Raw genomic sequence first — 12246 nt, forward strand, 5'->3', positions numbered from 1 at the left:
GATATTCCTGCCATCTGCTCCGGCGAACGCAAAACAGAAGGTGTTGAGCTGAGGAGTGGTAAAAACTGAGATGAACGGTCCTCATTAGCTAGGTAGCTGATTTGCTCTTTCGTCGTCCTGGCTTTCTCTAGTCCGAAGAGCTGGCGGCACGTGACCCAAACAAATATGGCGCCTTATTTGCATCGTCCCTCCACTGACCAATAGGAGTAGCCGCTCTCAGTCGTCCCACCCCACCCCGCCATCGGGCAACCTCCCGAATGGGATCTATCACCTGACTCGGTTCAAACATGGCTGCGCTGGAATTTCTATTGCTTTGGGCACCGGGAGCGGGTAAGTGTTAGACACCCCAAAGAAAGCGGGGGCGCTCCCCACGACCCCTGTAGGGAGCATCCCTCAGCCCCAATACCCAACGGCCTTCAGCTTTGACACAGACTCTTCTCCAAATATTCCCTCATCTGCCATAAGAGAGAGCTCCAAGGAGGGAGGTTCCTCCTGAATTTCTCATCCTTAAGGAGGCGACCACCTGGGGATTTGGAGTCGGAATGGGCGTAAAGTTAAGTGGGGAATATGAAAGTACGGTTATGGGTCTGCACCCTGAGCTAATACGATCATTAAGATTAATTAAATATTGGATGCATGTGGAGACATGGGATCCACCCCTCGGGGAAAGGTGGAACTTCTCAAAAAGAGTAACACGTCAAATCAAACTTAAAACAATAATTAGGGAAGTAAGTCCCGCTTTTCCCAGCCGGGCTAGCAGTTACTAGTTTGTCTAATTATAGTTTCTTCCGTTTCTCCTCACTGTGGTGTGTATTGTTTCTAGGAGGTGCTCCACGAATGAGAAAATTGACAATGTGGTCTGCATAATTTATTTCTTCTTATCTCCCTGCACTCTGTGCTGGGAAAATGCATCATCCATTTGGAAAAGAGGAAACTGCTTCTCAGAAGCAACTTTTTGGGTTTTTCTGTGAGTGCCTTCGCAGAGGAGAATGGGAGCTAGCTCAGGCATGTGTCCCTCAGCTACACGAGGCACAAGGGGATATCCCAAAAAAGGTGGAACATATACTTCAGGCGCTGGTGGTGTGTCCAGATCAGCTGAGGTAAGGATCTCTCTTTATTCCAGGCAGAGGGCAGGAGACACAAGGTCACTGTTTGGGTTCTGGTCAACATGCCTTTCTCACCTATCCTCTGAGGAATTATCAGAGGCAGAATGTATTTCTCTTGCTCTGAAAATTTACCTCTCTAATATGTGTTTAGTACTTAATCAGTATTGGCTTTTAGTTATCCTCTTAAACAGCATGTAAGCCTGGCCAGCAAAGTATGCCTGAAACCACCATTTCTTGATTATTATCATTAAAGTAAATGGTGGAACTGCGTTGAAAAGCATTTTCTTTGCCTCCAGAAAGGCTCTCTTCTTGCTTATGTAATTGAAGGTATTGTAGCTTTAACAAAAGACTGGATGTCAATTCACTTAAAGTTTTCATTTTGAAATAATTATATGAATATTATATTTAAAAAGTTACATAAATAAGTTTTACATTCACAAGAAGTGCAAAAAAGAAAAAGAAAGAAAGAAAATACAAAGAGTACCTTTTCCACAGCTTCCCCAATTGTGGAATCTCATATACCTATGATACAATATCAAAATCCAGAAATTGACATTGATACATTTCTGTTAACTAGACTCCAGAACTTATTAAGTCTTCACTATTTTTTTAATGTGGATTTGTTTTTATGTATGTAGTTCTGTGCAGTTTTATTCAGGTACAGATTCATGTAACTACTACTAAAATCAAGATACAGAACTCTTCCATCACCATAAAAGAATTCCCTCACTCCCTGGGAATACCTCTTTGTATTTTTTTTTTTTTAATTTATTTATCAGAGAGAGAGGGAGCGAGCGCAGGCAGACAGAATGGCAGGCAGAGGCAGAAGGAGAAGCAGGCTCCCCGCCGAGCAAGGAGCCCGATGGACGCTGGGATCATGACCTGAGCCGAAGGCAGCTGCTTAACCAACTGAGCCACCCAGGCGTCCCACCTCTTTGTATTTTGACCCCTCTTTGAACCCTGGCAATCACTGTTCTCTATCTAAATTTTTAGTAAGGCTCTTCCTGGCAGTGCTATTAACAGCTGGTAGTGTAACAATGTGCTGTCTAATCTCTCCCCTCACTTTTCCTTTTGACAGCTGTGTTGTACTGTACTACCACATACAGAGTAGAGACTTAGGTGATTCATTTTTCCCTTTTTTTTTCATTTGGGTACTAGCCAGTTTCTGTCTAAATTACTAACTTCAAAGAAAGCCTTATGAATTCCTACATCCCTGTTTTTAGCATACAGTTAAAAATAAGTTTTTATGAATTTCCTTTTTTTCTTTAAGGCTACTTGATTCAGTTTCTATTTTCAAGAATATACTGTAGGGAGACTTGCTTTTATGGTTTTCTATGAATGTTATTTTGTTTAAAAATAATAAAGACAAGATAGTGAGTTGGAGGTAGGGGTAAGAATTTTTTTCTTTTTTTTTTTTTAATGAAAGCTGCTGGCTCTTTTCTGGTTCTAGTTTTATTGATCTATTATATAATTGAAAATTTCTCATTAGGACAATGTCTTCTTGCCTGGTTAGGTTTAAAATAGACTAAGCAGTGAAATCCAAATCTTGGGTCACAAAAGAGTAAAGGTCAGTAGAAACTCTTTGTTTAGAAATTCTTTCTTTTCACATTTTTCAGATGTGGACAGGACATGAACCCTCAAAGATTAGCCTGGGTCTGGTTTCTTGTACTGGAAAAATGGTTCTCCCAGGAAAAGGTAAGAAGGTTTATATTTCAGATTTTCTCCTGAAGCCAAGACTGAGAACTTTGAAGTGGCTAAAGATTTCCTTTTCATCTCTTACTTCCTTTATTATGAGGTTTGTCATATACTCTTCTCAGTGTTGACAGTGAAAATGGCTTAAATTTTTATTGCTTTCTCTCTACCTAAATACATTCATTCCCTTACTAACATATATTGGAATGTAATACCATTTAAGGTGATATCATTTTGTTAAATACCATTGTGAATCTTGTGCCTGAATAGAGTTTTGCAAAACCAAGTGAAAGTGACAAGATAGCAAATAAATTATGAATCTCATAATACACAGTAATGGAGAGTGGGCTGAGCTGAAACCTGGTTTTTCTTCTAAAAATCTCATTTTAATTAGTCCAATGCAGTGAATACTTATAGACACCAACCTCATTGATTAATAATTTAGTAATCCACATGAATTAAACTAAAAGTTAGCAAGTATAAAAACAGGATGAGCAAATTAATAGTAGAAGAAAACTAGTAACAAAGTGCTTTTTAAAAAAAAGTTTGCCTTTAGAAGGCTTTTTAAAAGTATATGATAATTATCAGAAGTTGATATCTATTAGAGGAATTTCTCTGACACAATTCTGTATTAAGCCTCAGATTTTAAGATTTAGGTGAGGAACCTCTGACCAAGAAGAGAAATGATGACTGGCCCAGGGACACACCATAAAGTTAGTGGGAAGAACTAAGGCTGAAACCAAGGTCTTCTCTCTTTGAGTCCTTGGTTTACTAGGTTTTTCCCCCTCAACATTATTAAAGAAACCATAAATTCTGTTCTGTAAATGTCTATAATTCAGCCTGATTTTCTTCTTTACGCCCCCTCTGTCATCAGAATTAATTTTGCCTCCAGTTCCAGTTTTGCCTGACACTTCTTCACATAGCTGTTAAAAAATAACAGAAATTCCTAATCTAAAGGTACCTTATATCCAAGTTTCTGTCAGTGCCTTAAAAAAAAAAAAAAAATTACAAAAAGTCTAGCAGGAGAAGGCAGAAAGAGAAGTCAAATTTAAAAATAACCCCAGGATGATTGAGTTGGCTCTAGTTTCAGATCTAAGAGGGAAAACTTGAATTAAAATCTTCAAAGAGGAAAAGAAAAAATATCTATTGTTATTGACTAAAAATCTTTCTAGTCAAAGCATGGAATTTGTCAAACCAGATGAACTTTCCCCTCACTGAAGGATATTTGCCTACTTCATGGCTGCCATTTTTTTTTTTTTAAGATTTATTTACATATTTTAGAGGCAGCAGTGGGGTTGCAGGGGTGGGCAGAGACAGGGAGAAAGAATCCTAAGGAGGCTCCACATGAAGGCCCTGAGGTCATGACCTGTGCCGAAATCAAGAGTTGGATGCTTAATCGAGTGAGCCACCCAGGTCCCCAGTCATGACTGCTTTGTTGCTTATTTTCTGTACAGAGGCTCAACCAGACCAGGTGACTGATTTCACTTCCTTGGCTCCTTCGCACAAACCAAGAGTTGTTCTTGTTTTTCCCAACATCAAAGACCACTTAATCTTAAGGCTTCAGTGCCTCAGTTATTTAAACAGTTGTGGGAATGTTTTAAACATTAAGCAAGGACCTCAGAGACTTAACTCTTAGAAGGACTAAGGTTGCAACTCTTACAAGGACTTAGAATAGTTCCACAAGGCCGGTCACTAACCCAGAGTGGTCTTCATCTTTTAGGGGACTTGCTAGCTGCCTCTCTTTTTCCAGTCTCCCACCTTCTGCCAAAAACTTCCTTTTCAATTAATTGAAACAGTGATTCCAGTTTCCCTTTTTTTCATCCTCTTTCACCCTCTGCCTTTTTATCTTGCAATGATTTATCTCCACATGTGGAAGCATGTGTGCAGAGATTTACCTGCAGAGATGTTTACTGTCATGTTGCTTCTAATAAAGGAAAACTGGAAACAGCTCCCATGTCCACAGTATAGGACTCGCTAATCTATTTCTAAAATACCATGCCACTACTAAAATTATGTGGTAAATGAACTTTCAGTGACGTGGGGGGTTGTTCATACTCTGCTACATGAAAAAACACTTTAGAGAACTACGCATTTGGGATGCATGAATAGAAATGATCAGGATGCCCTCAGACCACAGTGTTAATAGAAGCTCTCTTTTAGTAGCAAGATTTGGGAGTTGTATGTGTGTGTTTTCACTGCCTTTTTCTGGGTTCTAATCTTTCTGCATTGAACATTCCTTGCTTTGATAGTAAGATCTGTGCTTAGACACAGAACAAATTCTTCCCTGCTTTAGAAATGTTAGTCATTTATGACCCTGCACGAGCATAAAGCAATTTCACCAGTAACATAATTACAAACTAAGGAGTCTTTAGCATTCTAGAGTAAAGTCCTAATATCTTAACCAGATTTTGTTCTTTATCAGGGGCCTACTGTCTGAACATCTTATCTATTCCTTCCTCTTAGTCCTCAATTGAAGCACTTAACTTTTAGCTTCCCAGCACGAATTTTCTCCACCAACTTCTAATCACTAGCATTATATAAGCATTGAGATGGCATAGGTGCATTAGGGAAGGATGTGGTAAGAAGAAATAGGATTTTGCACTGAGAACCATACTAGATCGTCTTAGCCTCTAATATGGTAAGTGGCACAGAACTTTTAGTGAGCCATGTGACTTATGGTGTCTTTAATTTAAAACAGTGTTGGGGTGCCTGGATGCCTCAATCAGTTAACCATTGGACTTTGATCTCAACTCAGGTCATGATCTCAGGGTCATGAGTTCAAGCCTCGCACTGAGCTCCATACTTAAAAAAGTAAAGAAATAAAAAAAAAAATAAAGCAGTGTTTGTTAGAATTAGTCCTAGATTTTACTCCTATTTGTATTTGTGTCGGGAGATGGGGAAACTATAACTTTAGTTTGAAAAACCCAGTAAAGGCAAGTTATTTTGAAACAAGCCAGTCCAGGAATAGCCAGGGGCTCACTCTTTCCTTTTTTCAGTCTTCTCTGATGCCATATCTCATTAAATATTTGATGAGGTCACTTTTTCTTTTTTATGCTTGAAATAATTCAAAAATACTTCCTGGGGTGCCTGGGTGGCTCAGTGAGTTAAGCTTCTGCCTTCGGCTCAGGTCGTTGTCTCAAAGTCCTGAGATTAAGCCCTGCATCGGGCTCTCTTCTCAGCAGGGAGCCTGCTTCCCTCTCTCTCTCTGCCTGCCTCTCTGCCTACTTGTGATCTCTCTCTCTGCCAAATAAATACATAAAATATTTTTAAAAAATACTTCCTAACCATTTCATCTTCAGGAAAATATATGCTCAAGTGACAGGTTTGTTTGACTTAGAAATAAATGAAATTTTCTTAAATGTGTAAAAATATGACATATAGTATCTAGCACATAATAACTATTAGATTCCTTCCTCTTTTGTTTTCCAACTTATAATGACTACCAAAAGCCAGGGTTTGGACCAAAAGAGGATGAAGTGGGCCATATCCTTCCAGGCTTACTCATAGCTAGGTGTTTGGAGACTGCAGGGGAGATTCTTGGAAAAAGACTTCGTGTGACAGAGGAGTCACATGATGTGAGCAAACCTTGGAGTTTGAGGCTGCTCAGCATGAGATTTAAAAGTCAGTATTTAAGAAGGATATGCATCCAAGTTTAGCTGTTTTTAATTATATAAAAAAGTATCTCAGGGATCCTGGGTGATACAGTCAGCTCAGCATCTGCAACTCTTGGTTTCAGCTCAGGTCACGATCTCATGGGTCATGAGATCGAGCCCCGTATTAGGTTGTGAGCTCAGCAGGGAGTCTAAAGATTCTCTCCCTCTGGCCCTCCTCCCCTTGCATGCACTGTGTCTTTCTCAAATAAATAAATCCTTAAAAAAAAGAAGAAGAAAATATCTCAAACATATCCAGAAATTTAATGGTTAAAAGTACTTTATTTTAGAGAAACAGCAGAAATGAAACTAACTGGAGAGAAATATTTTCTTACTATTTGTTAACTAAAGCATATGTCTAATCACTTTGCTTCCTTCTTATGATCCTTCTAGAAATTACTCCCAAGTGTTTTCCGGAGAAAGCTTGAGTTTCTGTTATTATCAGAAAACCTCCAACGTGACATTCCAGAGAACATCCTCAAGGTGAGAGAGGGTTTGGAAGCCATCTACCCCAGAGTTACAGTAACTCAACCAGCCAACTTGTCCCCATGATGTTGGCTATGTTCTCAGACAAGACCAGGCTAGGTAGAGGTCCCTCTGAGGAGAGTTCAGAATTATAAGGAACTTACCTGATTTTGGATTGTCTAGAAGTACTAAGTATAAGGATAAGGAACTTACCTGATTTTAGAATTCTTTAGAGTTGGATTGTCTAGAAGTACTAAGTATAAGGGGATTAAAGGGTTTTTTTCATTCCACATAAAAAGAAGATCTAACTTAGATTTAAGCTTGGTGTTTGAATTTTTCACCACTGTATTATAGAGAATATAAAGGGAGGAAGGAAATGCTATTTGTTGAATACCTCTTCTCTAACAGGTGCATTAATAATCCTCGCATCTGGGGACACCTGGGTGGCTCAGCGGGTTAAGCCTCTGCCTTTGGCTCAGGTCATGATCTCAGGGTCCTGGGATCAAGCCCCACATCGGGCTCTCTGCTCAGCAGGGAGCCTGCTTCCCACCACCCCCCCGCCTGCCTCTCTGCCGCCTTCTGATCTCTCTCTGTCTCTCTCTCTAGGCCACCAGCTAATTAAAGGCACACTAACAATAGGATTTAAATAGGGATTTTTCGTTTACTAGGCCGAGGACTCAGGACCCTGTGACGATCTTAGAGGCAGTTAATGAGGAAGCACCCCGAGCGCTGTCCATAGGCATGATGCTAAAGCGTGGAAAAGCACCTACTAACCCATCCTCTGTTCTCCCTCTGTCCCAGCTCTACAAATTATAGAGGTTCTTGCCTTCAAAGTTTTGCCATCTAGTCAGGGAGAAAAGACCAGTACACACACACCACAATTATGGGTTAAACCAGATGGTACTAATTTTGAGTAATTTCAAAGTCCAATAAAGAGGGAGAGTCCTGTGGGTTGGAGGTATTGGGAAGGTTTTAAAGGGTGAGGAATAGGGTATATCTCAAAGGATGGCTAGGATTTGAAGCAGAGGTTAAAAACTGGTGTGTGATATTCTCTTACAAGTTGAATTTAAATGCCATGGGAGTGGGCATCATGTCTTATGTCCATTTGTTATCTGCTTGGTCTATGAATTTACAGCCCCGATTTAGATCCACAGTGCACATTTTGGAGGTGGCGAGAGGGGCCTAGCTTGAGAATGAAGCCCTTCAGCAGTTGAGTTCTCTCTTTGCCTCCATCTCTCCATTTGTAAAATGAGGATAATAGTAGTGTCTTTCTGTTAAGGTTAATTTGATTTTTCTGTGTAAAGGGCTTGGCACGAAGTAACTACTATACTGTGTTTGCTACTGCTGCTGTTACAGACACACTATATTTATACTGAAAAAAGGAAAACATCAAGCATATAAGTGATAACATTCTAGACATGCTCACCGTGGACCCTTTGCTTTATCATCTACTCAGGAGTTCTACGAAGCCTTAGCACAAGATACAGGAGGCCCTGTGCTTGATGGAAATCAGAGGCGGGAGAGCTGGAGCCCTCGCCTCAGCTCAGAAGCTATCTCTGTGCTCTGGGATCTTCTGAGGCAGGCTCCTCAGGCAGCCCAGGCCCTGCTGGAGCTCCTGCTTCATGAGGACGATGGCACTGGCACTCTGCAGAAGGCACTGGTGGACCTCATTCGAAGGGCACTTGGAGCTGTGCAGGGCCCCACCACTGGGCCCGGTGGCATAGTAGATGCCATCTACGGAGCCCTGCGGAGTCTGCATTGCCCCGCAGAGCCGCTCGGGGTTGAGCTGCGTCTCCTGTGTGAGGAACTACTGGAGGCCTGCAGGGCTGGAGGGAGTCCCCTGCGGGAGGAGCACGTGCTCAATTGCCTGCTACACAAGGCTGGACGGAGCCTGGTCTCCTTATATGGCCATATCTATGCAGAGAAGGCCACAGAAAAGCCAGTGAAGGCCTTACCCTCGGGAAAAGGTGTGTTCCCTCTGCCGCTTCTCCTTGCATCCTTGTAACTCCACTGTATCCAGCCTCTGAAGTTCCTCTAGGCTGTTGCCTTCCAAGTTGCTCAGGAAATCTAGGGGAGAGGCTAAGCATAAATGGTAAGGTGTTCTTTCGTGGAATACAGATTTTGTAGTCCAGGATGGAATGATGGAAAAAAATAATAAAGTAATAGCAATAGCTGGAAAGAGCTTTTCAGAAGCTATCGAGAGAAGTAAAAGTGCCTTTAACATAGAAGTGTAGAAAACCTGGTTTAACTTTTTAAAAGAATGAACTCTCACATCTGTTGGTTTTTTGAATGGGCTTTAGCTTAGGAAATATCTTCCTATTCCCCAGTAACCTTGTCTGGTTTGATTTTGTAGTCTCCCCCGATCATCTAGATCCTGAGCAGGCAATGCTGGCACTGTTCTCCAATCCTGACCCAGCCCAAGCTTGGAAATCAGCCTATTTCTACTGCCTGAGCAACAGCAAGCATTTCCTCGAGCAGATCCTGGTAAATCAAACTTACTCGTTCCCCATCACAGAAGTACCCAGGGATTTTCCTATAGGCTTTTTCATTTCTCATTTCTCTCTGGCTCATTTATCCAACACAAAGCAGTCTAATTAGCAGTGAATCATTTGGTGTGTCCATCCCACAGTCCCAGGGTAAAAAAGGCTGTGAGAACCAGTATCATTCATAATTAGAACTGCAGTCTTTTTATATACGCCCTTGGACAAGATCTAAGATGTTAGATACGTTTAAGCTTTCTGGACGGTGTGAGAAAGAAAAGACAGTGGCAGCAATATGTTGCCGAGCCAACAGGGGACTTGACTCTGACCTCCATCCAAACCACAACTGAGCCTTAGTTTAATTCGACAGATGTTTCTTAACCTCATCCTGTTGCCATGTACTGTACTCAGAGCTGGGGTTACAACAGAAGTCAGTCCCTGCCTTTGGAAAACTTACAGTCTAGACTTTCTGTGGACATTTTGTACTCATCTGAAGACTCTTGTCCTTGTCCGACATCTCCCTGTTTTACTGAAAAGTTTCCTACCCTAACAAGCAGCAAGGCCACATAACTGTCTACAGCAACCTCCATTGGCTTGCAGGTGACGGCGCTAGCGCTGCTGAAAGAGGAAGACTTCCCAAGTCTTGGCCGCCTACTAGACAGAGAATTCAGGCCTCTCAGTCGACTGCTCGTGCTCCTGGGCTGGACACACTGCCAGAGCCTAGCATCAGCAAAGAGGCTGCTCCAGACACTCCACAGGGCCCAGGTAACTCTCCCTCTGCAGCGCGAGCTGCTCTGGAAGGGATGGCTGTGGGGTCTCGAAGGAGGCAGAATGCAGGGTCCTGAAGTCAGTCACTGTCTAACACCAGGTGCCTCAGTCTGCATGTCTTTCTTCTCCCATACCAACACAGGACCAGGGCTGTGACAAGCTCCTCAGGGATGCCTGTGATGGTCTGTGGGCTCACCTGGAGGTCCTGGAGTGGTGTGTACAGCAGAGCAGGTACAGTCCTATGCAGCCAGCCGCCTTCCCACCACTGGGCACACTAGACCCCATGCTCCGCGCGTGTACCATTTCAGGCCGCCTTCCACATAGATGTTTGAGTCGACAGCACTGATCTGCAACTAATAATCATCCCAGCTATTAAACCAGGAGAGGAATATAAATAATGATTATCGTTACCATAGCTATAAAGTTATAACTGGAGGATAATTTGAGGATGACAGTGATAAATGGAATAAAAGCTCACATTTCCTGAACAACTTTCTGTATGCCAGACATCACTCTGAGCTCTTTCAGTGGGTAATTTCACTTTAGTCTCATAGTGATTCTGTGAGATAGATGCCAATATTGTCCTCATTGTAAAGGTGGGACAACTTAAGCCCAGAGGAGTCAAATCACATGCCTAAAGTGACACAGCTAATAAGTGTGGCCCCTGTTCTTAGGCGTGTGTTATACTGGACCATAGGTTTATGCAACACCTGCCTCCTACCTATATATAAGACTGTGCTTCCCCAATAACTTAGCCTGAGGTCTTCCCCAGATCCAGGTTCGTGTTTTGTTCTTCACCCACTTCATCAGCACTTCCTGAAGTACAGTGGGCAAAGGGGGAGTGGGGTGGGTTACTCAAAGCAATCAGAGAACCTTAAGTCAGCTGTTAGCCAGGAAGAGCATGGAAATTGGAAAGCCTAATCTGTGGGCCCTTTCTGGGTCCTTTCTAGACAAGTAGAGCTGACTTGATGTACTTTCCTAATGGTAAATGAATGCTCTGCTCCATCCCAAACCAACTAGAAGTTAGTGTTGAGGGAAGTGAAACCTGTGGTGTCATGGGCCAGAGAGAAAGAACAAGAGGGAACTAAGATGGGTTTTTCAGAGTTAGATATAAACTGACTTTCTTCCAACCTCTCAATTTTGCCTTTCAGCAACCCCATACCAAAGAGAGATCTCTTGAGTCATTTATATGGTGGAGACAGCCACTCTGTGCTCTACTCTCTCCATCATCTTACCAACCTTCCAGCCCTCAGGGAGGAGGATGTTCTCAAGCTCTTACAGAAGGTGCCAGCCAAGGACCCCCAGCAAGAACATGGTGAGTTGGTGAGGAATGACTTGGGCAGGCTTCCCTCTTAGGACAGTCCTGCACCAGTTTCTTTCAGCACAAGATTTATGTAAATTTGATCTGTCAAGGTGGGTGGTCCAGCAGGTGCCCACTAGTTTGGCACTATTTGTCCCAATCAGATTATGGGTTGTGGGGACACTGCTCTCCTTTCTTGGTGAGGTATGGGGAATCCTATGAGAACAGGACCGTAGGAACCTTTATCCTCCTGGAATTTTCTTAGGAACCACTCACGTACCTTTATCCCAATGAAGCAGAATTAGGACCTGCCCTCTAAATTTGCAGCATTGTCATGGGCAGTATTTATGAAAGTTCTTGGTGAGTCTTTCCATGCTTCATAAGCTTCTTCCTGGCAAATTCTGTGCGTGCTTTTCCTCCCATCTCTCCTTCATAATCTGTTAAACAGATAAAGACGTTTAGAAGACTTGCCTAAAACAACAAAGCATTTTAACCTCTGATCTCTGCTTAAAACTCAGCTCCTCATTAACAAGCTCTTTTGCTCTCAACCTAGATACTGTTTTGATTTATGTTTTAAAAGAATCTACTACTAATTGGAAAACCATTATTACTATATTTTATATTTTTTTCTGGAGAAGTAGGCAATTTGTTTACCAGATCTCCTAAAGGAACTAGAACTCTCTGTTTTCTACATACAAGTACAAAAGGCTTCCAGAAAAGTATTTTAAATCAGATCCCTGATGACTCACCAGGACATATATGGAACTTGAACTTGGGAAAGACAG

The 12246-nt window shown here is 42.1% G+C and overlaps 1 protein-coding gene across 3 annotated transcripts in view; it reads left to right on the forward strand.

Moving 5' to 3' along the window:
• Positions 1-222: 222 nt before the first annotated feature.
• ZFYVE26 (zinc finger FYVE-type containing 26) overlaps positions 223-12246 on the forward strand; it is a 63248-nt gene continuing 51224 nt past the window's right edge. For all 3 annotated transcript variants that reach the window (XR_014312600.1, XM_082734025.1, XM_082734026.1), the window contains exons 1-9: positions 223-330; positions 824-1100; positions 2723-2801; positions 6842-6931; positions 8370-8880; positions 9267-9397; positions 9994-10158; positions 10304-10392; positions 11313-11476. Coding sequence is in view for 2 of the 3 variants with exons in the window: in XM_082734025.1 (XP_082590151.1) it covers positions 907-1100; positions 2723-2801; positions 6842-6931; positions 8370-8880; positions 9267-9397; positions 9994-10158; positions 10304-10392; positions 11313-11476 (1423 nt within the window). In the remaining variant the exon portion in view is untranslated. The remainder of the gene's footprint in view (positions 331-823; positions 1101-2722; positions 2802-6841; positions 6932-8369; positions 8881-9266; positions 9398-9993; positions 10159-10303; positions 10393-11312; positions 11477-12246) is intronic.

The sequence above is a fragment of the Mustela nivalis genome (genome assembly GCF_964662115.1).
Source record: "Mustela nivalis genome assembly, chromosome: 6".
NCBI lineage: Eukaryota > Metazoa > Chordata > Mammalia > Carnivora > Mustelidae > Mustela > Mustela nivalis.